Source organism: Cyphomyrmex costatus, unplaced genomic scaffold, assembly GCF_001594065.2.
Source record: "Cyphomyrmex costatus isolate MS0001 unplaced genomic scaffold, Ccosl1.0 scaffold567, whole genome shotgun sequence".
Taxonomy (NCBI): Eukaryota; Metazoa; Arthropoda; class Insecta; order Hymenoptera; family Formicidae; genus Cyphomyrmex; species Cyphomyrmex costatus.
The window spans coordinates 200,490-224,923 of NW_017279855.1; the positions used below are offsets into that span (position 1 = coordinate 200,490).

At 34.4% G+C, this 24,434-nt stretch overlaps 4 protein-coding genes across 5 annotated transcripts; 2 read left to right on the forward strand and 2 right to left on the reverse strand.

The window, feature by feature from the left end:
• The first annotated feature begins 2,511 nt into the window (after positions 1–2,511).
• On the forward strand, positions 2,512–5,678 carry LOC108779254 (methylosome protein 50). Of its 2 annotated transcripts, XM_018546637.1 has the most exons (6): positions 2,512–2,812; positions 3,127–3,255; positions 3,891–4,221; positions 4,828–5,000; positions 5,073–5,265; positions 5,394–5,678. In XM_018546637.1, exons 2-6 carry the CDS (start codon positions 3,150–3,152, stop codon positions 5,575–5,577), a joined length of 987 nt encoding a protein of 328 aa, XP_018402139.1. In that variant the 5' UTR covers positions 2,512–2,812; positions 3,127–3,149; the 3' UTR covers positions 5,578–5,678. The 2 variants fall into 2 exon arrangements, with proteins under 2 accessions (XP_018402139.1, XP_018402140.1); XM_018546638.1 differs by lacking the exon at positions 2,512–2,812 and having other exon boundaries at positions 3,111–3,255.
• A 2,003-nt stretch (positions 5,679–7,681) lies between these two features.
• Tudor-SN (staphylococcal nuclease domain-containing protein 1) lies at positions 7,682–13,736 on the reverse strand. The gene is made up of 9 exons (XM_018546615.1): positions 13,640–13,736; positions 12,590–12,711; positions 12,294–12,436; positions 11,346–11,840; positions 10,522–11,005; positions 9,604–10,234; positions 9,068–9,517; positions 8,789–8,995; positions 7,682–8,347 (listed from the first exon to the last, which is right to left on the reverse strand). Exons 1-9 carry the CDS (start codon positions 13,688–13,690, stop codon positions 8,240–8,242), a joined length of 2,691 nt encoding a protein of 896 aa, XP_018402117.1. The 5' UTR covers positions 13,691–13,736; the 3' UTR covers positions 7,682–8,239.
• A 1,853-nt stretch (positions 13,737–15,589) lies between these two features.
• Hsp90 (heat shock protein 90) lies at positions 15,590–20,018 on the reverse strand. Its single transcript, XM_018546642.1, has 3 exons — positions 19,716–20,018; positions 18,430–18,548; positions 15,590–17,943 (listed from the first exon to the last, which is right to left on the reverse strand). The coding sequence occupies exons 1-3, from the start codon at positions 19,863–19,865 to the stop codon at positions 16,038–16,040; spliced, it is 2,175 nt and encodes a 724-aa protein (XP_018402144.1). The 5' UTR covers positions 19,866–20,018; the 3' UTR covers positions 15,590–16,037.
• A 1,616-nt stretch (positions 20,019–21,634) lies between these two features.
• On the forward strand, positions 21,635–22,424 carry LOC108779247 (protein SREK1IP1). Its single transcript, XM_018546622.1, has one exon. It carries the CDS (start codon positions 21,793–21,795, stop codon positions 22,291–22,293), a length of 501 nt encoding a protein of 166 aa, XP_018402124.1. The 5' UTR covers positions 21,635–21,792; the 3' UTR covers positions 22,294–22,424.
• Positions 22,425–24,434: the final 2,010 nt, after the last annotated feature.

The following is a 24,434-nucleotide window of genomic DNA, read 5'->3' on the forward strand; positions in this document are numbered from 1 at the left end:
TGTAATATTTTTATAAATTTTATATATTCTTAATATATTAATTTTTATATTTTCAATCTATTTATAATACTTACTTAATTGTTGTTTTTATTTTATGAAAGACATATTGCAACGTTTTTTTTACATAAAAGTTTTTATAGAAAATATTTAATAATGTTAATATAAGTTAAATAATAATAAAAATAAAAATTGTAATTGATTCTACTTTAATTTTTACGAATTTATTAATTTTTACAGTTTATAAATTTAAAGAAATTTGCGGGAATGGATGATAAATGTCGGACCAATCACAAACCGGGGAGAAGGTGGCCAGACTCTTATTAGAGGGTCACTAGAACCAATCACGAGATTCTCTAGAAACACGGAATGCTCGTTATTGGTTTGCACCCTGAACATCTTGGCCTTTTTCGTGTACCGAATCTCATAGGGTAATATCTACGTTTAGTGTGGTTCTCTTCCGTACTATTACGTGGGTTAGACAAAGATGAATAATCAATTTCGGATGGTTCGTCTTTGTCTAACCCACGTAATAATACGGAAGAGAACCACACAACGTGGACATTCCTGTGAGATTTGGTATACGAAAAATGGACCAGGATGTCCACACTCAGATTTCTCTCTGATAATACTTTGTTTATCATTTGAACTCTAATAATATATTTTTTTAATTCTTTATACAAATGTTAGAATTTTATGTAAAATTAAACTTTAATATTTTAGAATTTCTCTCTAAATGTAAATATTATATTTTTAACTTAATTTATTGGCTCATTGCCCTGTTTCTCTATATTAGTTGTTTTAAAAACATATTGAGCCTTATTACAATGTACATTTTTTAATATTATAGATAATAATAATTGTTCAACTGTATTTTATAACTATCTACATAAAATTAATTATAATGTAAAATATTTTAAGATTCTTTTATTCTGCAATTTCAACATATAACATATAGTGAGGACAGTAGGATATCTTAAATATATTAGAACATAATAATAAATATTAAATTATTTATCAATTTAATTTATATGATATTACTACTCTAGCTTCAGTTTAGGACTGTGTTTCAAGACTAATAATTAAATAATCGGCACACAGTTTGCTTTGAACTGGAAAATAAATAAATTTGCAAAAAGTATTATAAGCATAGAGATACACCTTGACTGAATATGGTGTTTCCCACATTTCTTTGTGTTATAAAATCTTTTTAAGAAAATTTGAAAAATTTTTTTTAGGAATTTTAACATGTTTCGAATATGATAAATTCTTAAAAATATTATGATATATTATATGAATCTTTTTACTCATTGAAACAAGACAATATATTTAATTATTAAATGCAGAAAGGCTCAATTGCTAAAAATTAACTACTTTTATTTTTCTATTTATTTATCTCGCTCTCTTTTACTTTTTTTTCTCTTTCTTTTTCTCGCTCCAAAGCGAACCAATTATTATATCTCGGACCTCTTTCGGCTTTTGCTGACGTATTCTACGCTTGTAATTTTTTTACAAAAAATTTAAAAAAAAAAATTAAAAATTAAAATTTTTTTTAATTCTTTTTTTTTTGCTCTGCATAATTTATTTATTCAGTCCAAGCTTATCGTCTTTTTTTGCGCCCGCACTTTCGAGTTAATCTCTTCTCATTGTCCTCTTCTTGCTTTGCATTATCTCGCTTCTACCTGTGACCCGTTCTAATTCTTTTCAGAATTGAACTCCTTGCATCGTTCATTCCTTTCCTCACTTTCTCTCCACGGCAAAAAGAAAATAAGAAAAAATGAACTGTGTAAAAAAATTCGGCTGAAAAAAAAAAACAGACCATTTAACCTAAAGAGGATTCTTTGATTCAATCATTGTACTCCAACCTCGCAACGAGCACGCGCAGATCAGCGCAAACCGACTGTTGCGCGCGTTTTGTATTGTATGCATTTGTATGTGACTGTGGACGCGTGTCTATCCTCACTGGCTGTTCTTGAAGAATTGTTCAAGAAAATTTTAACAAAATTATCTGAAAGGCAAAATAAATAATATCTAGGCGTTGTATAAATTTAACTCGAAATTTAAGGAGAGATTGAAGAAGTAGAGTAGACCAATCGGTGAAAACTGCTCCGAAAATTAATACTCCGACGTATGGACGGAAAGAAGCTTTTTGATAGGGTAACAGCTGGGGCGAGAAAAAATATCAGGCGCTCCACCGGTGCCGAGGCCTCGAGTCGTCCGTTAGTTGCTTTCCTTTTACACCGATTCTCCGATAATTCTCACTTGTGACATCATAACTCAGTTGAACGCGCGTTCCTTTTGCATTCTGACAAGTGAGATTTGAGGGTCGACAGGAGTGACCCGTGGAGACCTTTAGTCGAAGATGAATTTTTATACCCAAATTACGGCTAAAATACTGGATGGATCACGTTTTAATTACGATATTCGTAATCAGAAAAGGCTCCTGAAGGCCGTACAGAGCTATTTTTTTTTTTTGTAAAAAAGGCATAACAAAAATATTTCTGGTCTCCACGGGTCACTCCTGTCGACCCTTAACCGAGGTTTTCACCTACAAACTGTACAAAATATCATGTGCTTACTGAACCTCAAACTCACTTTAAAATATATATTGAGGTTATGAACCGGTGTTGTTAATTTTACCAAAGTAAGCAAGTAGTGACGTTATTAATCTGAGTATTTCATACTCCAGCTCATCTCAGACCACTTCAGACTCAATTTCACTTGTGTGTAAATGAAAAGCAACTATTAGCAAGCAACCGTCTCGCTGCGTCTCGCCACGGAGCCACACAGCCCGATGCCGACAGCAGGAACTTAGGTTATATATAACTAGAGAGTAGCCTGAGAGTGAATATTCTGGCCTTTGGAGTAATGTTCACGTTTTTTTTGTAGTTCTCTTCCATACTAATACGTGAGTTAGACAAAAATGAATAATCAACTTTAATGGCTCGTCCTTGTCTAACTCACGTAATAGTATGGAAGAGAACCAGAAAAACGTGGATATTACCCTATGAGATTTTGGTACACGAAAAAGGCCAGGATGTCCATTCTTAGGTTTCTCTATGATATAACCTTACAACAGTTTGAAAATCATCACAAAATTTGATCCTTTTATCGTCCTCATTCTTGCAGTTCGATAGACGGTTTGGTTCGCGATGAACGCTGCGATTATTAATGGGGATCTTTTTAGAAACTTAGCATTTCTAGAAAACCGAACGCCCGTCGAGACCAAGCAGCTACAGTTTTTCTCGATTTACAATGGTAAAGAGTATATCCGGAGTATTTAGTTAAATAGGTTGTGTTTACTGCCAGTACTGAAAATCTATTAATTTACTGCCAGTACTGAAAATCTATTAATACATGTGACATAAATTACATATTTTTAGTGCTGGAAGTAAATTTTGGAATATAACCATAGTTATGGGGTTTATATAAGTTATAAAGTTAATGGAGTCAGTTATACAGTTATAAAGTTATGGAGTTTAATTATACAGTTATAAAGTTATGGAGTTTAATTATTTAGTTATGAAGTTATGATTTAATTTTATAATTATAAAAAGTTGTAGAATGGATTATACTACAAAATCGAGTTTGATTATATTCTATATTATAAAAAGAATTATATTAAAAAAAGAAAGAAAGAAGTTATAAAATTATACAGTTATAAATCCATAGGACACAAACACTAACATTACATATTCATAATGTTATAATTTTCTACTCAATAATATAACTGTGTTATATAAAACGTGTATTATATCATATTTATATTATTAAGTAAGAAAGCATAATAATCATGTAATGTTACTGTTAGTTTATATTGTCTGGAAAAAATTCATTTTCAGTGGTACAATTCCTTTATAGTTAATGATTATAGCTGAAGTTTTCTATTATAGAGAACAATGCTCTTCTCGGAGGCACTAATATGGTCGACCTTTACTGGAATGGTTCTCTCTGGTACTATAAGGATATCTCGGATTTTTCTCGAGAGAAAGCCACCATAAAGCAACGGATAGACAGTGGCGTTTGCGATGCCGTTTATATGAACGAGAACATATTTGTTATTGTGGAGGATAGCGGTGCTGTACGGGTTTATCAGACAGTTGAAATGGACGAGCAGTCTGAGTTACATCTTCTCGGATATGTATGTCAGCACGACAGCAGCATTCTGTCGGTATCTGCGTTTTTCAATCAGAGAAACATTGTCACAGGAGGAATGGATTGTTGGTAAAAAGTTTCCAAAATATATGGTATTACAATCTAAGAAAAAAATTAGAGAAAGAGATTAGCTCTGTGGAGCTGATGCTAAAAACAGTTACTGGGTCTGAGAAGTCAAGGATAATGCAAAACCTATCTTACTATTATTTTTATTAAAATAAACTTAGTATTCTGTTCTTAGTATTTTATTCTTTTCTTATGTCATTTTGATTTCTTAAAATTAATTAATGCCTTTTAATCAACATCTAATAAATAGGTTTCAACTATTTGATTTTTTTAAAGCATTGATTAATTTCAAAGAACTGAAGTGACAACTTGCAGATGTAACATAAAGAAAATTTAATTGTTTGCCATTTTGTGTAAAATAGTACAATGCTACAATAATAGATAGGAGAATTAAAAATTACTAATAAATTCAAATATATTTTTTATCTGAACAATACTTCACAGAGGAAACTAAATTATTTTTACTCAAATAAGAATAATTTTTATTCAAACAGTCAAATTATAATGAGTTCAATACACCCATTATCAGCTCTGGAGGGATATTGAGTGAGTCCAATAGACCCACTGTATATCAGCTATAGAGAATTTATAATCTCATATTTGTTTCAGCTTAAAAATATGGGATATAGAGGATTTAATTGCAACCTACTCGTATAGCTTTGCGCATCTAGACATAATTACTGGTACAGATGTGAAGCCTATGTGCTGTTCTGTATTTGCATCTGTCTCTTTAGATTCCGAATCATTACTATGGGATATTAGACGAGCTAAACCAGCGAGTTGTTCGTATATTTATAGCTCTATTTTTTTCAATTTATTACGTTGTTAAAAATAATTCATTTTATTTTTTAAAGCTATCTTCAAGAAAAATAATTGTCCCTTATCAGCAGTATCTTGGAATACTACTTTGGAAAATATTGTAGCAATAGGCACAGTTGAAGGCAGCATTGCAATAATTGACATTAGGCAAACAGAAGTTCCGTTATGCGAGTCAGTCGAATATGATAGGGGTATACACAAGCTGCTATTCAATCCAACTCCAGAGAGGTGAGAATTTATCAGAAATATCAATTTACTTTTCTGTACAATATATATAACTCTTATACAGAATATTTCTTATACAATATATTGTTTCGATGATAATAAATTTATGATAATTTATCAATTTTTTCTAGGAAAGAACAGTTAGCATGCTGTTTTGATAACACATCGGTTAAAGTATTTGATACCGAAAGAGAATTGACACAGATATACGAAGATAATAGTCATTACGATTTTGTGCGAGGACTCGCATGGTATAAAGATGATTTATACTCGTGTTCTTGGGACGCAAATGTGCTCAAACATATAGTAAATTAAATATATAGCTTCCTAAGGATGACAATTTAAGTTAGACGATACAGTAATTATGATTTTGTACGACTTGTGTGATACAAAGACATTTATACACATATTCTTGGGACGCAAATATAATTAAATATATTGATTGAACATGTAGCCATCGAAAGATGATAATTAAAATTTGTGTCACATTAAAATTTTTTGATATTAAAATGATCTTTTTACTTTATAAAATATTTGATTTATTGATCGAAACAACATCTCAATATAATGAATATTTTTCTCACCTCAAAAACTTGCAAACGAAAATACTGATCGTAACTCAAGGAGAGCTGAATGGTGTTAATTGGAGGTAAAGATTCACAAGAAATGTGCATTCAATGTTCAATACATATTTTCACGAGCGGTGAAACAAGGTGCGAATTTTAGTAAGTTTCACACATTGGAAAACATTCCTCTTGTATTTATTTAAACTTCTTGATCATTGTTTCAAACACTTCTACAACATAGTTATGATACTGTCTGTGTTTATTTTAGGATTGGCAACGTTATCTCATAAAAATAATTCGTTACCGTTACCGTCACTCAAAATGTAACTAGTTGTTGCTTCTTCGTTACTTTTTTTCTGTAATTATAACAGAATATGTAGATTTTCGCGGTAAATATAAAAAATGTCAGAACTCTATCTTTTAGAAGAGGAATAAAACTGATAAATGTGTGTACACACATACACACACATACACGCTCTAGTTACGACTCAGCATTTACGTAGCTAGAAATAAAGTAACGATAAAAGTAACTAGTAAAATCGTTACCGTTATCCCAAAAATGTAACTGCGTTACCATTAATGTTACTCAGAAGAAAATGTAACGGTAATGACGTTAAAAGTAACACGTTACTTGCCAATCCTGGTTTATTCAACATATTCTATTTTATTGCAGAAAAGAGAAAAATATTCGACAATTATAAAGTATTATCGCTACGTATAACAGTAATGTAAAGGAATCGAGTATATCAATGTAACAGAATTTGTTGTATTGTATACTCTTGAATGGATCTTTAAAAGAATCATAATACTTTTAACGTAATTCGAACAAGTCTTTCTTTTACTTTCTGATCCTACAGTGTGTACGGTATATCAAACATCCAATAGGATTTTATTTACAAAGTCAATGATAACGTGATAACGTGAACAAAATATCACAAATAAAAGTTTTTTCATCACAAAGCGTCTAAAAAAAGTTAGAAAATTATTTTCAGCATAGTTAAAGATGATATAAATTAAAATTATGCACTATATAATGTGTTATGTATATGTGTGTGTGTGTGTGTGTGTGTGTGTGTGTAGTAATTCTGATAAAATAAACATGCAAGTTTATTCTATGGTGCATAGAATTTAGATATAAGAAAACACATGTATTCTTTGTACCACAGAATATTGCGACTTACTTCTTCCGAACACACAGTAGATAACATTTGTTTATCGTAAATATATTTTGAATATTTAAAATTTTATACTTGTTGTACTGCAATTTATAGGACTGATTTGTGAGACAACTGTGCATAAATAATTTTTTGTAAGTACATTAATGTATCAAACTTGTTTATGCATATAACGTACATGAATAACGTGAATTCATCTGAAAAGAGATAGCAAGACAGTATAATTTTACAGTATCTTCCTTCACATTATTATTACTATACAGGATGTTTGTTATTAACTTGATTATTTAAAATATCTGTTGTTTTTTTTATGAAAATACCACAGGGAATCTTATTCGATTCGAAGGAGTACATATTGTGATGAGCAAAATATTTTTCTTAAGGTCACATTTTTGTATATACCCCATTTTTTATATTATACTGAATTTGCATACGTCACACGTGCCACTTTGAAAAAGTCAAAAAATATATTATCCGAATTATGTCATTGTAATCGAAAATACTGATATTCTGTTGATATGAATCTTCCTTATCTCAGTTTAACTATAACTGTCCGATTAAATCTGCAATTACAAATTCTATAGCTACATGATCATCCTTGCATATAAAAACTTGAAAAGAATAGTACAACATTAATTAACATGATTGCTGTTTATCCATAGCAATTAATATATCTAACATGATTGATGTATCTGTTGAATTGCACATTGAAAATTTCATATCATATTGAAAATATCAGGTCTTCAAACAGTTCGTATTTGTGGCACCAAATTAACAAATGTCGATGAGAATACATGTAGAGCCAATGGCTGTATAGTCTCGTTCAAGGAGTGCATGCGCACCTTGTTCAATGTATTACAGAAATTATTAAAATAGTTATATATGTACAATTATTTTTTTATATACTGAGATATTTAATTGCATTGAGACTAACACAACATGTAGTTCTCATATTGACATTCATTTTTTTTTGTCTATGTAACGATACATAGGCTAGATTCGGGGAGACGCTATTAGCGCTATTTGTTTCATTTTATCTTTGTCGTCCATTAGACGTGAGACAAGGACGTACCACACAAATGGCGCTAATAGCGCGCTGCCCGAATGCAGCCATAGACTCGTTTCAGACATTCTGTTGTTTATTATTTTGTTTTTTTTTTTTTATAACGATCTTGTCTTTTCTTTTCCCCTATAATTAATAATGCTTATCCCAAATTATTGAGCATTTATTATGAATTACAACCCGAATTCTTTGTCATCGTCTTCTGGCCTTACATCTCCGTACATCCAAATATTACGATGATTGTGCTTTGCATCCTCTTCGGCTTTCTTGTATTCCTCGATCTGCAAATAGTTAACACACAACAAATATAATAATTTTTCAATAAATATAGATACAAAGGCTTATTTTTACAAAGCAGCACAGTAAAAGAAAGAAAAATAGATGTGTAATCAAGAGAAATGATTTTATCAAATTTTAAAATTAAAAAATTAGGTTTATTTTTATTTGATATCTTTTGATCGCCCGTTTTAGTCTTCTTTCTTTTTTAGTATTATATAATTTTATCGCAGTAGAGATGACAGTAGAGCAGTCAATTCATAATCTATAAATAATAGGTTCGATCTTCTACATTAATTTTTTTTTAATTGATTGGAAAATTAAAGGTTGCGAGTAAAAGAGTATGAAGTGGCAATATTATAAAAATGGGTTCGGGAATTTATATTTCAATAAGATAGAAATTTTATCGCAGTAGATGAATACAAGTACAACAGACATTGACTAACCAATTTAGTAAGTCTTCTATCTCGGTGCTTTTGAACATGCAAGAATCCGTCAGAAATAAGACCCTTCCCAATATCTTCGTTTGTACTGGGATGCATCAGCGTCACGGCAATTACATTGCTGCTTAGCTTGTATTCGATATTTAGGAGCAGAATTTTGTCCAAAACATCTTCTTTAAATGCATCCACCGCTGCTCTCTTGTCATCCGTCTGTAAAAACATCATCTTTTCGTTAATACATTTATTTTCTGAAAATAAATAGTATAAGAATTCGTTACTTACGTCGCTCGGAAGAGTCACGCATGCAAGCGCATATTCGTGGGCGTATGGTTTATCAGTCGCGAAACGCGCAGGTAGATCGGCAACTCGCGTAACATTAAGGGTCTCCCTGTTGCCGTAATCAATGTAGAACACACTGACATTAGTACCGGAAACCTTTTCCGTTTTCACACGGTACCACTGATCGTCACCGCTGAATTTCGCAACCGCTAGATCTCCTCTGGTTGGTTTATAGGCGCCAGGAAGCGGTGGATTAGCGGCTAATTCCTGGCGTAATTGTAGAAGCATATTTTCTAACAAGCTACCTTGATCGACAAACTGGGCGTAGAAATGAAGATCGTCAGTAACTTCGGAAATCACAACCTTTTGATAATCGATCTTTCGCTCTTGTCCCTCCTTTTCGTCCATAATCTTGTCGGTTTCTACTGGCGCTTCCACGCGATTCTTCCAAATCTATATAATACAAGTTACATTTTAGTTTTTTTTTTTTTAATGAAGTACATATTCAATATTTAAAAAAATTAAGCACATTTACTTACATTAAGCTTTTTAGCTTTTGCACGTTCCTCTGCGGCTTTGAGAGTTTTGGTCAGTTCTCCAGAGTCCGGGAAATTTACAACCTCAGCCAGACCTTCTTCGACCAGAGCAACAGACATATTGACATCGTTCACCGTTAACCAACCAATGAAACCGCTCAACTTTGTTTCCGTGTTTTCGATCTTGATCTCCACATCTCGTTGAAAACAGTGCTCCTTAGTGAAGGCGAGAGCTTTCTCGCCGTACTCGTCGGCTTTGATCACACTACCGCTGGGCAATGTTCTCTGACAACGCGGAGTTCTTATTCCAGCCAGCACGAACGCGATAATGTAGTCTTCTTTGGGAAGATAGAGTTTCAGCCGCGAGCCACTTGTCACAAACTCGACGACCGCTCTGATTCCCTGCGCTCGTTTGAGCGAAGTCAAGAATGCTTTTGCCTTCGAGGGATCGTTCGAGAGATCCACTATTCTGTGAACTGGAATGTCTTTCTTCGCGTGCAGTCCATGCTGTGATTTTTCAGCTTTGCTTTCAGCCACTTGCAGCAAATTGTACTGAGAGGAACGCTGATCGTCATTTTGCCTATATTTGATCACTCGCGCAAGACCTCGGCCGACCAATGCTTCTGCAATGTTCCTGTTGACATGATAATGTATAAGATAAAATTTATCAATTATTAAATGATAATTTTTTTTATAAATCATATTAGAAGGCGAAATCTTATGGTAAACTTGATTATTCGCACTACATTATTATTAACACATTAAAGAGGAAAGAGAGGAAAGATGAGTAAAAAATTAAATTTAAAAGAGTAAGGTAAATATATGAGCAGTTAATAATATTAATAATTTAAAATATTTATATAGCAGTTTTAGTACACTAACTTAGGTGTACTGCAAGTAATTTCAAAGATTTACACTTACGTTTTGCCGCAAGTTACGGTGCAACATAACTTCTCTGGGAAATTATCCCTAGCCGGATAATAATGCGTATAATCGACTACTACTTTTACGTTTTTCCTGATGAATTTTTCGCGTAAAAATTCTCGCGCTTCCAACATCCACGGTATATCATAAAGCGGTCTGAAATCTTTCGATCGAGTAGTATTATTGCTGTCCTCGTTCTTCTTCTCACGGGTCGGCGGTCGAATACTGCCCAAAAATACTTTCTTGTTTTCCCCGTTCTGAGTTCGGACAATTAACGCATCCGCATTAACAATTTCTACAACGGTGCCAGTAAACTCGATCTGTGGTCCAGACGGTTTGTAATCTTTCCATAGTCGTAAACGTGCCTCCTTCGCGGTTTTCTCAGCGAGGTACAGCTTTTCCGCGCCAGATCTACTGTTGCTGATCGACCAATCCTGACATTTCGCAAATCCCTCGCTCAGCAAAATTTCAGCAATGTTTCCTAATACAAATAAAAAATCATTGATTATAATTAAATTCAATTATTTCGAACGCTTATTGTACATACTTTAGCATATGCTGCTCATTACTAGATGTGTTTAACACTAGAAGTACCAACTTCTTACTTATTTAAAAGGAGATCAAGTAAATAAATTATAAATAAAAAATATAAAAACTAAATATTTCATCAATATAAAGGACATTTATTATTAAAAATAGAAACAATTTCAGTATCTTATTTTTTACATAAGCAATATACTAAATTAATCAAAAAAATAGAAACAGTCAATAATGATTCTTGATATTTCTAATGTTAAAATGCCAGATTTTAACAAATTTACCCTTAGGATGAATAACGCTGCCAATGAAGTTGTTATTGTTGACCGATTCCAGCACTATTTCGACGTCCCTATGTAAGAGTCGCGATTCCACAAAGAATCTAGCTTCGTCCGCATAAGGATCGCCCACAGAATTCTCACGACGACCATTCGGCCAGCCAGGACAGCGAACACCCGAGATCATCAGAATTATGCTGTAAAAATCAGGCAAGAGGAAAGCCTTCACGGTAGAGCCGTCGAAGACGAACTCAATTACTGCTTTGATTGGTTTTTTGCCGAATTTCTCGACCAATTTCCGAGGATCATCAACAGTCCACTTGATGTCCCGTATGTGTTCGGAAACCGGCGAATCCGACCACTTTCCTTTCTTCGCAATTTTTGCCATATTCTCCAGTTCGATTAACCGTTGCTGTTCAGCCGTAGAATTACGGTTGTCCTTCTTAACAGTCACCAAACCCTCAGACACCAAAGTATCAATTACGTTCTCACCATTCCTGTCTAGAATAACAATTGTGATGCAAAAATTTAATTATCACTGTGTTCAGCAGAATATTTACTTTGTAACTGTTGAAAGTTTTCTTTGTACTGACTGGATTACACTTTTAGATCTAAAGGAACAATCCAATCCCAACAAAGAAAATTTCATGGCCGTTGGTTGCATTTAGCAGAAAAAGCATTGTTGTATGGAATATAAACTAAGTTTGTAGCTCGGATTGTGTAGCTCCACGGCAAGACGATTGCTTGCTAATATGGACGCGACTTGAAACCTCGGTTCAAGTCCCGACACCGGTGGAGCGCTCGACATTTTTTCTTGGCATGGCTGCCCTACAGTTGTAAGAATCTTTGGTTTTTAAGTTTATAATAGTTATAAATCTGCTTTTTCTGTTGAACACAATCAATTTTCAAGTTTTAGCAAATGTATATATAGTATATATCACAAATAATAAATACCCTTTCCTAACCAGACAGTTCCATATGTTCTGGCAGTATTGACAGACTTTTCAGTTGCAAAAGTGACATCTTGACCAATCAACTTTCGACGTAGGAACTCTCTTGCTTCCCAAGCGTATGGTTCATCTTTGGTCTCATCCATGCTACAAATATATAAATTATTTTTTAATTTCATAATTAAATTATTGTCAACAGACTTATATAAATCTACGCTTAGCCTAAAAAAGTAGAAAATAAGAAAATTCCTTCTTTACAAGGAATAGTTTTGTATAGTATAAATGAGCATTTTTACATACTTGTCATTTCCTTTCCAACGTTCCAATTTTGGAGCAGTAATGTTACACAGAGTAATTATTACTTCAGGTGGAGGACCACCCATAGGTTGTCCACGGATAACAACGGTGTCTCCTGATGTCACCTTTAGAATTAAAATTTTGCAGTGTGAGAAAGCTTAAGTATTCCAAAATATTCAGAGTATTGTCTTAGATTTCACATAAAATACTTATTAATAAACTGTTACTAACTCTCATAGAATTGCTTTTTCATTAAAGTCAAGAATATTTGTCAAGAATCTTTTTTAGAATTAAAATTTTGCAGCATAAGGCAATTCTAAAATTCTAAAATATCCAGCACTGTATTTCAGATTAATTAGAACATTAATTACGCAATTGCTAATATTTCATAGAAACTTCCTCTGAATCATAACGCTCTTGACAAGAAATAAATTAAAAAGCAAGAGAAAAGTGAAAATATTTTCATTAACATGATGAATATCTGATATTAACTTTAGAATTAAAATTTTACAGTGTGAGAAATCTTAAGGTATCCCAAAATATCCAGCACCACATTATATTTTGGATTAAAATATCAATTATGCAATTGCTAAAAAGAACTTTCTGATTCATAACTTTCAACAAGAAATACATTAAGGAAACAGTGATATCATTGACGTAACAAATATATAAAGTTACAGTTGGAATTAAAATTTTGCAGCGTGAGGAAACTTTAAGTATCCTAAAATATCCAGCACCATATCATATTTTAGATCAAGTACTAGTTACGCAATTGCTAACATCTTTCGGTGAATACAAACTCGTCACTCAACAATGAATAAATTAAAAAGAAAGGGGACAATAAAGATATTCTCATTAACGTAATGCATATCTAAAGGATTTTAGGAAACATCACGTGGCAGGCTGCCGTGGCTCCAGATTGCAACCATATGTTCCACGGTGTGGTTTCTGCAAACTGGATAAGCGGATAGGGGGTCAACATTGGGTCGGCGTGGCACAGATAGAAAGAGCCACGAGAAAGGCGGCCGGGTAGCGCGTCCGGCGGTTCCTCACCTGCTTCACCACCCCGTTCCGTAATTTGACTGGTGCCTGTGGTGCACTCATGATGACAGTTCTCGCAACGGGAATCGATCGACGACGATGCGCTTGTTCTAGCGTTCGCGGCACGTGCGCTTTCCTAAGACCGAGCTTCGATAGCAGCTGTGCTCGTGACTCCGCAATTTGTCTCGTTCCTCGTGGTGCGTCTTGGGAGAGAAAAAAAGAGAGTACTTCCCACTGTCTCTCTCTCTCTCTCTCTCTCTCTCTCTTGCGAGGACTGCAAGACCCTCAGGAATGACGAGTTGTCATGTTGACGGACGAACGCGGGGCAGAGACAAGCGGCCCGGGGCTCTCTCGCGTTTCCTTTCCACGTATAATCGCGGCTGTTACGAGGCGGCTCAACGATCTTGCCTGCGATCGGCGCGAGCGCGATCTACACACCACGAGGGACACGCTTCGAATTTCGCTTAGGCACGATGGTGATGTGGCAACACGCGACAACACGCCGTGTGATACAGTGTCGCGCTCTATGCTCCGTCTTCGAATTGGCGCGCACGAGAGAGCGGTTTCCATGCGGTTTCTTCTTTCGTCGACCCCCGGTTCCAAGAGAACAGGTGCACTTAAAAAAGAGCAGTCTCATTCTCTGAGAAATATTATGTTAAGTAGTTGTATGTTCCCCATGCAGGAGGGATGAGAAATATAAATTGTCGGCATTTTGTTATGATTATAATTATATATATTTGTTTTTCTACACATTTATATTTTCATTTCTAATTATTTTACTTTATTTCATTAATCATATTGCATTACAAATTTTAATACTATCATTGATGATAGTATTGGAAAGGTTGCTCCGTTTTTACAATATATATTTATTGTAATTTACAAGCCATTGAATGAAGTTGGCATTCTTCTAATTGTAAGCAAACTATACATTCAACTTAAAGTTGTAAAAAAATTCAATGCCCGTATTCATAGTCAGAACTCAATCGTGAAATGTATCATAGGTATATATTTTTGTTGGCATTCGGATGCTAATATAATTAATATCATGACTTAGATTTAATTAATATGAATAGTTTTGAATCAAGGCGAGATTGAGAAAATATGGTCAATTCCAATTCATCGCTATGAATTTATTAAAATTTAATGTTTATTTGAGGAATATCTCATACTTATGTGAATTTAGATTAATATTCGGATATTTTGTGATTTTTTATTAGTATCAATATGAACTAAACTTAGATATAGTTTTAGAAAAACGATTATTTATAATTTAACGTATTTATTTATAATACTTCAGGAACAACTTATGCAAATTTAAATAATTTGCAGTTTTTTAAATATTTCAGTAATATAAAAAGTATAGTTTTAAAAAAGTTAATCGAAAATTTAATTGCTTTTATTAAACATTATTTAAAGTGTTCTTGATATTCTTCTATATCATTTGTACAATATCATTAAATTTAATTAACGAAAATAATTTAGTTTTAAAAAATAAACTGATTATAATTTTATAATTGCTTTCATTAAATATTATTTAAAGTGTTCTTTCTATATATCATCAAATTCTATCTTAGGTTTAATTAACAAAAGTAGTATATAGTTGTAGTATATAATAGTATATCGATCAGATCAATATCTTTGCTGAAAAAATATAGATTCTAAATTTATTAAATTTGTGTATTCTCCTTTCAGAATTAATACATGTAAATTTAAATAACGTTGAAAGCCGACAAATAATTAAACTCGCACATTTACAGACTTCTTAATATTAATTTGAAAAGCTTGGATAAATAACTTTACAAAAATGAATTAAAGAAATTGAAATAATTATAAATTATTTAACTATTTTTATTAAATATTATTTAAAGTATTCCTTCCGAGATTATTACAGAATGGTAAATTATAATTTCTTGAGATAGAGGATTACAATAGGAACATAGGAATGAAGACACTTTAAGATCAATAAGATTTCTTTTACTTTATTGTGCATGTTTATACCTTTATTCTACAATTAATTTAAGGTATCCGATGGAATGATGTAAGTGGGAACACGAAAAGTATAAAAAAAATGTTAATGCGAGATGAGTGACGAAGCGCGGCATGTAAAATGCAAAAGAATGAACATTTTGATGAAATAAAACGGTAAGCTATCTTTGCCTGTTGATAGAATTCTGTGTGAGCCACGTATGCTGGACAAGGACTTCTTAAAGTTGATACAGTGATTAGCACAGTGAACGTAACACGTAATTCTATCGACACTGAAACGAGAAAAACTTACAATAGCCGCTTGAACATTAAAATAAAAAAAAAAAAAAGAAAACAGTCTCTCGCTTTTCACGGATCTAAGAGTCTTTGGATTCGAGACTTAATATATTCGACAAGTCTTATCGTAAATTTAATTCGCAGTTTAATCAACTTCCTCCATTCTCGATGCTTCCTCCGAGTCACCCTCCAACGTGGGCACTTCCATGTCCATCTTCTCGTCTTCTGGGTTTGATGTGTCCTCGTCGTCAAAGCCTAAACCGAGCTTGATCATTCTATATATTCTGGAAGCGTGCACCTGCGGATCCTCGAGCGCGAAGCCAGACGACAAAAGTGCAGTCTCAAAGAGCAGCATGACTAGATCTTTGACGGACTTGTCGTGCTTGTCCGCCTCAGCCTTTTGTCTCAAGTTCTCCATGATAGGATGGTCGGGATTGATTTCGAGGTGCTTCTTTGCGGCCATGTATCCCATGGTGGAGGTGTCTCGGAGTGCTTGCGCCTTCATGATCCTCTCCATGTTCGCCGTCCAGCCGTACTGCGATGTGACAATACAGCAAGGAGAATCGACCAATCTGTTGGATACTACAACTTTCTCCACCTTCTTGTCCAAGATGTCCTTCATAACCTTGCAGAGGCTCTCGAATTTGGCCTTGTCCTCTTCACGCTTCTTCTTCTCGTCCTCGTCTTCCGGAAGTTCCAAGCCCTCCTTTGTAACGGATACTAGCTGCTTTCCATCGAATTCTTTCAGTTGTTGGACGACGTACTCATCAATGGGCTCGGTCATGTACACGACCTCAAAGCCACGTTTCTTCACGCGTTCTACGAACGAGCTGTTAGCTACCTGCTCCCTGCTCTCGCCAGTGATATAGTAGACATGCTTCTGGCTCTCCTTCATTCTACCAACGTAATCTTTAAGTGAACACATCTCATCGCCGGACGCAGAAGTGTGATAGCGGAGCAACTCTGAAAGTTTCTTTCTGTTCTGGCTGTCTTCGTGGATACCCAATTTAAGATTCTTGCTGAATTGTTCGTAGCACTTCTTGTAGTTCTCTTTGTCTTCCGACAATTCCTCGAAGAGTTCCAAGCACTTCTTGACGAGATTCTTCCTAATGACTTTCAAAATCTTATTCTGTTGCAGCATCTCACGAGAAATGTTAAGAGGTAGATCCTCGCTGTCTACGACGCCTTTGATGAAGTTCAGATATTCCGGAATCAAATCCTCGCAGTTGTCCATGATGAAGACGCGACGTACGTATAATTTGATATTGTTCTTCCGTTTCTTATTCTCGAACAGGTCGAAGGGCGCACGACGCGGGATAAACAGCAGAGCTCTGAATTCCAGTTGTCCTTCCACGGAGAAGTGTTTTACAGCTAAGTGGTCTTCCCAATCATTAGTTAAGCTCTTGTAGAATTCGCCATACTCCTCCTGCGTGATGTCGTCCGGATTTCTTGTCCAAATTGGTTTCGTCTTGTTCAACTCCTCATCTTCGGTGTATTTCTCCTTGATGGTCTTCTTCTTCTTTTTCTTCTCTTCCTTTGGCTTATCCTCCTCTTCATCTTCGCCGACATCCTCGATCTTGGGTTTGTCATCCTCTGACTTTTCTTCTTCCTTTTTCTCTTCCTCTTCCTCCTCGTCCTCGCTCAGTTCCTTGTCGCGCTCCTTCTCGACGACGAGCTTGATAGGATAGCCGATAAACTGCGAGTGCTTTTTGACAATTTCTTTAATCTTCGATTCCTCCAAATATTCCGTTTGATCTTCCTTAATGTGCAGGATGATCTTGGTGCCCCGTCCGATCGGTTCACCATTGTCGGGACGAACCGTGAAGGAACCACCAGCGGAAGACTCCCACAAATATTGCTCATCGTCATTGTGCTTGGAGATCACAACGACTTTATCGGCTACGAGGTACGCGGAGTAGAATCCTACACCGAACTGTCCTATCATGGAGATATCAGCACCAGCTTGCAGAGCTTCCATGAATGCCTTTGTACCAGATTTGGCAATGGTACCCAAGTTATTTACAAGATCGGCTTTGGTCATGCCAATACCACTATAAAAGAAGGAAAACTCAATTTAAAGGAAACTGTTACATATTAATATATACCGCATGTATGTATTAGATCTGGTCTTTTTATGCCCGTTTCCATCAATGTAAATTAACTTTAATCTCGGTTTAACTCGCTCTTCACCTTTCTCTACTTCTAAGGCACAACTTACGGTTAACTCTTAACCGAGATTTAATTAATTCCTCATCACTTTCCAATTATATAAGAATTTAAAAAATGAGAAATAAGTTAAATCTTGGTTAAAAGTTAACTGTGAGTTGTGGAACTAGACCTAAGAATTAGAAAAAAAGATTAAGAGTAAGTTGAACAGAGATAAAAATTTAACATTAGTGGAAACAGAAATTAGTTAAAAGCACTTCTTGTATCGTTTATTCTTTTTCTTGTTTTCTAATGTAAAAGGAAAAAGATGAACGGCAAAAAATTTTTATTGAAAACAAACTATAATATTTCTACAAAAAGTCAATACTTACGAATCGAGGATCGTCAGGGTTCGGTCATTCTTGTTCGGAACAATCTTAATAAACAATTCCTTGCAAGTGTCCAGCTTGGATGGATCCGTGAGGGATTCATATCGAATTTTGTCCAACGCCTAAACAGATTTATAAAAAAGATTTAATATCATGCTAACAAGACTAAATTATTTGTCATTTATTTTCAAATTCACATAATTATTAATTATGATTTTTAGAAATTTGCAAACAAAAAGAAAAATTAGAAAATTTTACATGTGTCACATAAAAATAATATTAAAAAATTTTAATCCAAAAAGTATTGAAAGTTTAATTAATAAATTATTAATTAATAATTAATATTTTAATATACATAAAATTAAGAGGTTATCTTGCATGAGATCGACTCGACAGTAAATCAATGGCAACATTGCCGAAATTTTTTTCTTAATCCTCCATTACTCACATGAATTTTTTAAATATAGAGTATTTCTGATCCTAACATTATATTACAATTTTTATTGTTTTCTCCTCCTCTCTCTGGTGATTTACAATTAAATAAAAATTGATAATATTATATGTATTTTTTGTACAAAAATTAATACAAAAATTTTTTTAATAGTAAAATATTTCCATAAAATATAATAATGTGTAAGCATAAATAGCATTCATACATTTAACAAATTTATAAAGTTGAAATATTCTGAAGGTCAATTACATATTCTTTAGTAAGGTAAAAATTAGAAAAATGAGCGAATTTACTAGGTATTGACTAATAAAATTGTAAATATTCTAATAAAAATTCACTAACTTTTAGAATTAGCTCATAAGATACAATTGATCCAATAAACTGTGTTAAGAAATTTTACCTGGATGCACTCAGGTATTCTTAGGTTTCTTTTCTTTTCAATTGAACTTTTTTCACACGTGTCCCTTTTTTTTCTTTCACATTAAAGAAAAAATAGAAGACAAACTGTGAAACAAATTTAGCTAAAAGCAACAGGATAAAATGAGGTAAATGTTTCGTACAATGCCTCTAATTTTCCTCTAATTTTGTACATTTGTACACTTTCGTGTATAAAATATATTCCGAAAAAGAAATTCGTCGCAATTCCCGTTTTTCTAATTTCGAAGTATTTCATATCCACATGAAAAGAATTAAAGATATATAAATAAATTCTGAGTCACTAATTATTCTTTGCTCGTGGATGCTCAAAGATGAAGCTTCCGAACGCAGCCATAGGAGAGGTGACGAAAGGAGTAAAGAGGTAATGAAAGATTAATTAACGATAACCTAAGATACTTACATCGGACGAGTTGGAGATCAATTCTCGGATGAAAATTTCCTTGTTCGAGTAGAAGGTATTGATGATCAGGCTCATCAACTGAGCGATTTCGGCCTGGAAGGCGAAGGTCTCCACCTCGCCGGCGTCTGTCATGCTCACGTCCTCGGGCATTTTTCCACGAGATTAAATTCAAACGGGGGCAAAACGCCGAGTGCACGTAATCGTTAGAGACGGCAATCCGAATTAGGGCACACGGTAGGGGGTGCGAAGAATAAAACCAACAGCGACCAACGACAAGCCAAAACCGTCTCGCGCGAGAGCCGAGTAACGAATGCCTCGTTCGCGGCGCGTGGCGTCGCCTTTAAACGAGCGCGTCGAGCGCGAATATTCTAGAAGGCCGGATGGCGGAAGTTCGCCCAGCTTCTAGAACCTTCTATCAAGCGCGCGTTTCGCGAGCGGGATCGAACGGGCGTCTCGCCCGCCGCCGCGAGTCACGTGGCTCGGAAAAATCGTCGGTGGAATTGACGCGTCGAGACGCGAGCGATTCTCCGAGGGAAAAGCGTCCGCACGGGCTCGACTTGTCCGCCTCGCTCGCGCGACCCGCGTGGTCCGCCGGAAGTGACGGCATTTTCTCAGAGAGTCTAGAACCGTCGCGATGGCTCGCGCGCTCTTTAAAGAGGTGGGACCCGCGTCGTATACGTGTATGTACGCACGTGTATGTGTATGTAACGGCGCGATCGACCACGTTCTTCGGAGCGTCGATGAGCGTCGCGAGGCCTTTTTCTCGGCGTGCCGAGATGACTTTTTGGCGCGTAAAAATCGCCACGTGGCGAAACGTGAGAACGCCTTGTTCGTCGGTCGATCGGTTTTCTTCAGACTCTGTCCCGAGTATTCTTTTTTTTTTTTTTTTTTTTTATAAACAATGTAGACCGCGATCTGACTCACGTCTTCCACAATAACTTAAGGATTGCTCGAGAATCGTCCTTGTTGTTCAATTCAACATCGTCAAATTATTGTTTAACAGAGGCGAAGGATGCTCATGAATGTGTGCTCCGCTTCCTGTTTCTTGAATTCTTCTTTTTTATCTTATCTCTGTAATTTGACATCAAAGTGACAATAAACGAACTGATATCATTTATTGTCACTTTGATGTCAAAATGTGATGTTCTCCTTTTTCGTTCAATATAAATTCGACTGCTGTGTGTAATGAGATGTAATTATTAGTTTTCGCTTAATTTGTAAATCATTTTTTTTATATGTCTTTCTTTCTTGCAAGTTTTATAGCTTCCTGTTTCTCGTTTTGTTTCTCTTGTTTTTTCCTTCTTTGCAACCGTTTTCAGTTGTAATCAATAATCATGTATTTCGTGTCATGCGTTTTTTATTTCTTCCGAAATTCGTGAATTTTTATTTCGGACGACTAAAAAGAAAAGAGTACGTAGGTTTAAAAAAAAAAAATATTTACTGACGAAATAATATAATTTATTAATTTTCAAATTATATTTTTATATGTTAAATGTAAGATACTTAGAAAATAAAATTTCTAGAATATAATTTTTATTGACAATTTTCACTGATGTAATTTTATATATATTAAAATTTTAATTGAAATGTTAATATATAAATACTTAAAAATTTAAATCAATAGTCAGAAATTTTACGATCTCAAAAAGTACATATATTTTTATAACATACTCGTTTCTGCCAACGTAGTTTTATTTTAAGGTTCAATAACTTTTCATCATTTTCTAGTTCTAAGAATTGAAAAAAATTTAAAGTTAATCTACATGCATTGGTAGAAATGGAAACAAAGACTGTTAAGCACAGATCATTCTAGAAATCATGTTACAACTTGCAGTTTGCATTAGCATTGCAATGCTTGGCAATTTAAATATTTCCTCTCCAGAAATTTTCATTACTCGGAGTAATCGGGATTTCATTTACTCCTCGTCGCTGCAATAAGATGCAACTCCGATGCGATGGGCGTCGCTTTCTCGGCGATTCGCGACCGAAGAAAGTTAAGGTTAAGACTGACTGATTGAGATTCGCCGCGAAATCGTTCGTCTTTCGACTCATCTGTGCTCGTCTTCTTCTTGGAGTCATGGATCCTGGTGTTCTCTCGCGGCTGATCCCGCAGAGTAAAGAGCAAGTGCGACCGGCGTGTAAAAAATGCGGTTACGCCGGGCACTTAACCTATCAGTGTCGCAACTTCATCAAAATCGATCCCAACAAGGAGATCGTCCTGGACGTGAGTAGCACGAGCTCGGACAGCGACGAGAATTACGTCACTCCGTTGACGGAGTTGCGGGAACGCGAGTTGCGGAAAAAGCTACGGGTGGCGAGGAAAAAGCGCCGGCAAAAGAAAGCCAGGAAGAAGCGGAAGAGGAAACACGAGAGCTCGGACAGCAGCGACAGCGAGTCCGAGTCGTCATCCTCGTCCTCGTCGTCCTCTTCGTCGTCGTCGTCTAGCGAGGAGGAAAAAAAACATAAGAAAGGAAAGAAGAGGAAGAGGAAGAGCTCCAAAAGCAAGAAACGCAAGAAGCACAAGCAGCACGACGATTCGTCTAAGAATGAGGGAAAAGGTGACAGGGTGAACAAATGAATTGTTCATGAGAATTTTTGATTCGTTTCCAGTTCCTTCTATTATTGAATATTGAACGATGTGTGATTGTGACATTTTTTAAATTGTGTTTCCGTTTTTTTTATTCATGAGAGAAATGCTACTTTTACTACGTCCGCTATGACTTGAACTGTAAATAAGAACATGTTATTTTTTTTTTCTATATTTTTATAGAGAGTGACATTTGTAATAAAGAGGTGGTAGTTCATAAAAACTACAAAGATTACGAAAAGAAATTACACATGTATATTTTTTAAATATATAATTAATTTTATCTTATTTTATCTAATCTCATTTGTGATGCGATAAATGTATGATAAGTTAAGAATGCTTGTTTAATAGTTTTCCGTAAATTCTCGCATTTCATAGATCTGTGTAGTGGGTTTCATTTGTAAATTTCTAGGAAGAAGGTGATTTATTTTTTCTTAATCCGTTTAAAAATAATGATATTAAAATGAAAAGTAATTTTTTAAAATCTGTATTAAAACGAGAAATAGTACAATATAATCTGCAAAATAATTTATGATATAAATTAAAACGTTTATTCAATTTTTTTCTATCACATTTCATACATTATAGAACTTTAAAGTTTAAATAGTTGTTTAAAGAAGCATTATATTTGCACATTTTTAAAAGCAGAATGATGATTCTAATGGGTTTTCTACAATAAACCGTTATCTAAGCAAATCTTGAAAAAAGGAAAAAATAATTAATCAACTACAGTCAAATATGTGAAAAGAATAATCAACTATGATTAATAAATTTCTTAAGACTTTTCAGGTATAATGGCTTACTGTAGAAAGCATATAATACTTATTTCAAAATGATGGTATTAGAATGAGTCATGTCAGCAATACTTAGATGATGTAAGAAGATATTTGCTTTTATTTTTCTCATCACATTCTATAGAAATTTAAAATCTGAAAAAACATAATTTTTTGAAAGTAGAATGACTATATTAATAATTTTCTACGTTATATTATAAGATGATGATGATAAGTTATTTTTTTAAGTAATTCTTAATTTTTTAATTATGCATTGCCGTCATAAAAAGTTGCAACGTTATCAAATTATAGAAAATGATGGTAAAAATAAGAGTTTAAATTCTAAAAATAGCATAATTGCATCTGTGATATGATTCAAATTAAAGATACTTGTTCATTATTTTCCATCACATTCTACAGAATTATAAATGATCTAAAAAAAATATTAAAATCAGAGCGATTAAACAGTTTTTTAATCTGTTCGAAAACAATAATATCGAAACAAGAAATAATATAATAGTCATTCTACGAAGGATATGATGCAAGATAAAGATCATCTTTTCATCACATTCTATGGAATTTTAGAAAAATCTGAAGACCACGTTACGTGCAAATTTCTAAAGGCCATCAGGGTGCAGTCCCATGGAGCGTATCGCGGATTAGCGGATCGCCAATCACAGAATCGTTCTGTTAGATCTGTTTACAAATTTTGTAAGCAAATCTAACATCCTAAGATGGGAATACTCGCCTGTGGTTGGTCAGTTCTTGTACACTAACCCAACTCTACTCTCGGTGGAAACATAGTCATTGGCTGCGTTAGCAGAAAAAGCAGCTTTGCAACTGTTGTAAAATTCTTGAATATGATTGGCTTATACATTTAGATCTAATGAGGAAGTAAGAGCAAGACCAATCATATTAACGAATTTTGCAACAGTTGCAAAGCTGCTTTCTCTGTTGAACGCAGCCATTGTTTATCTTTGTTGTTTACCAAATGTTAAACAAGAATAATTGATGCATCATGCGCATTGCGCATCATATGCGAAACGGAACGTAATACCTTAAATTTTATTGGTTACGATAGTGCGTATGCTCAGTGGCCTAGTTTACATCGTGCACTTGATACGCCAGGGGGCCTATTCTTATACTATGGCCGGTATTCATAGTCAGTTCTTATTTGAAGACTGTCTTAAGTATGTCTTAAGGTACTTTTTCATACGCAGCACGCTGCAGCAGCAATTCGTTACTATTGGTTAAGAATTGTATGTAAGCTAGATGACGCACTTCCGGCGCAAAATACATTTTGCCGCAGTTCGTTGAAGTTGAACCGAACGAACAGCAAGCAGCAAGCGGCAAAATCGA

Coding starts and splice junctions, on each gene's coding strand:
- LOC108779254 (XM_018546637.1), top strand. CDS start 3,150: ATGAACGCTGCGATTATTAATGGGGATCTTTTTAGAAACTTAGCATTT. Junction 3,256..3,890: donor GTTTTTCTCGATTTACAATG/GTAAAGAGTATA, acceptor TTTCTATTATAG/AGAACAATGCTCTTCTCGGA. Junction 4,222..4,827: donor ACAGGAGGAATGGATTGTTG/GTAAAAAGTTTC, acceptor TATTTGTTTCAG/CTTAAAAATATGGGATATAG.
- Tudor-SN (XM_018546615.1), bottom strand. CDS start 13,690: ATGAGTGCACCACAGGCACCAGTCAAATTACGGAACGGGGTGGTGAAG. Junction 9,518..9,603: donor CAAAAGCTAAAAAGCTTAAT/GTAAGTAAATGT, acceptor TGTATTATATAG/ATTTGGAAGAATCGCGTGGA. Junction 8,996..9,067: donor GCGTGACTCTTCCGAGCGAC/GTAAGTAACGAA, acceptor ATGTTTTTACAG/ACGGATGACAAGAGAGCAGC.
- Hsp90 (XM_018546642.1), bottom strand. CDS start 19,865: ATGCCCGAGGACGTGAGCATGACAGACGCCGGCGAGGTGGAGACCTTC. Junction 18,549..19,715: donor TGATCTCCAACTCGTCCGAT/GTAAGTATCTTA, acceptor AAATCTGTTTAG/GCGTTGGACAAAATTCGATA. Junction 17,944..18,429: donor ACCCTGACGATCCTCGATTC/GTAAGTATTGAC, acceptor CTTCTTTTATAG/TGGTATTGGCATGACCAAAG.
- LOC108779247 (XM_018546622.1), top strand. CDS start 21,793: ATGGATCCTGGTGTTCTCTCGCGGCTGATCCCGCAGAGTAAAGAGCAA.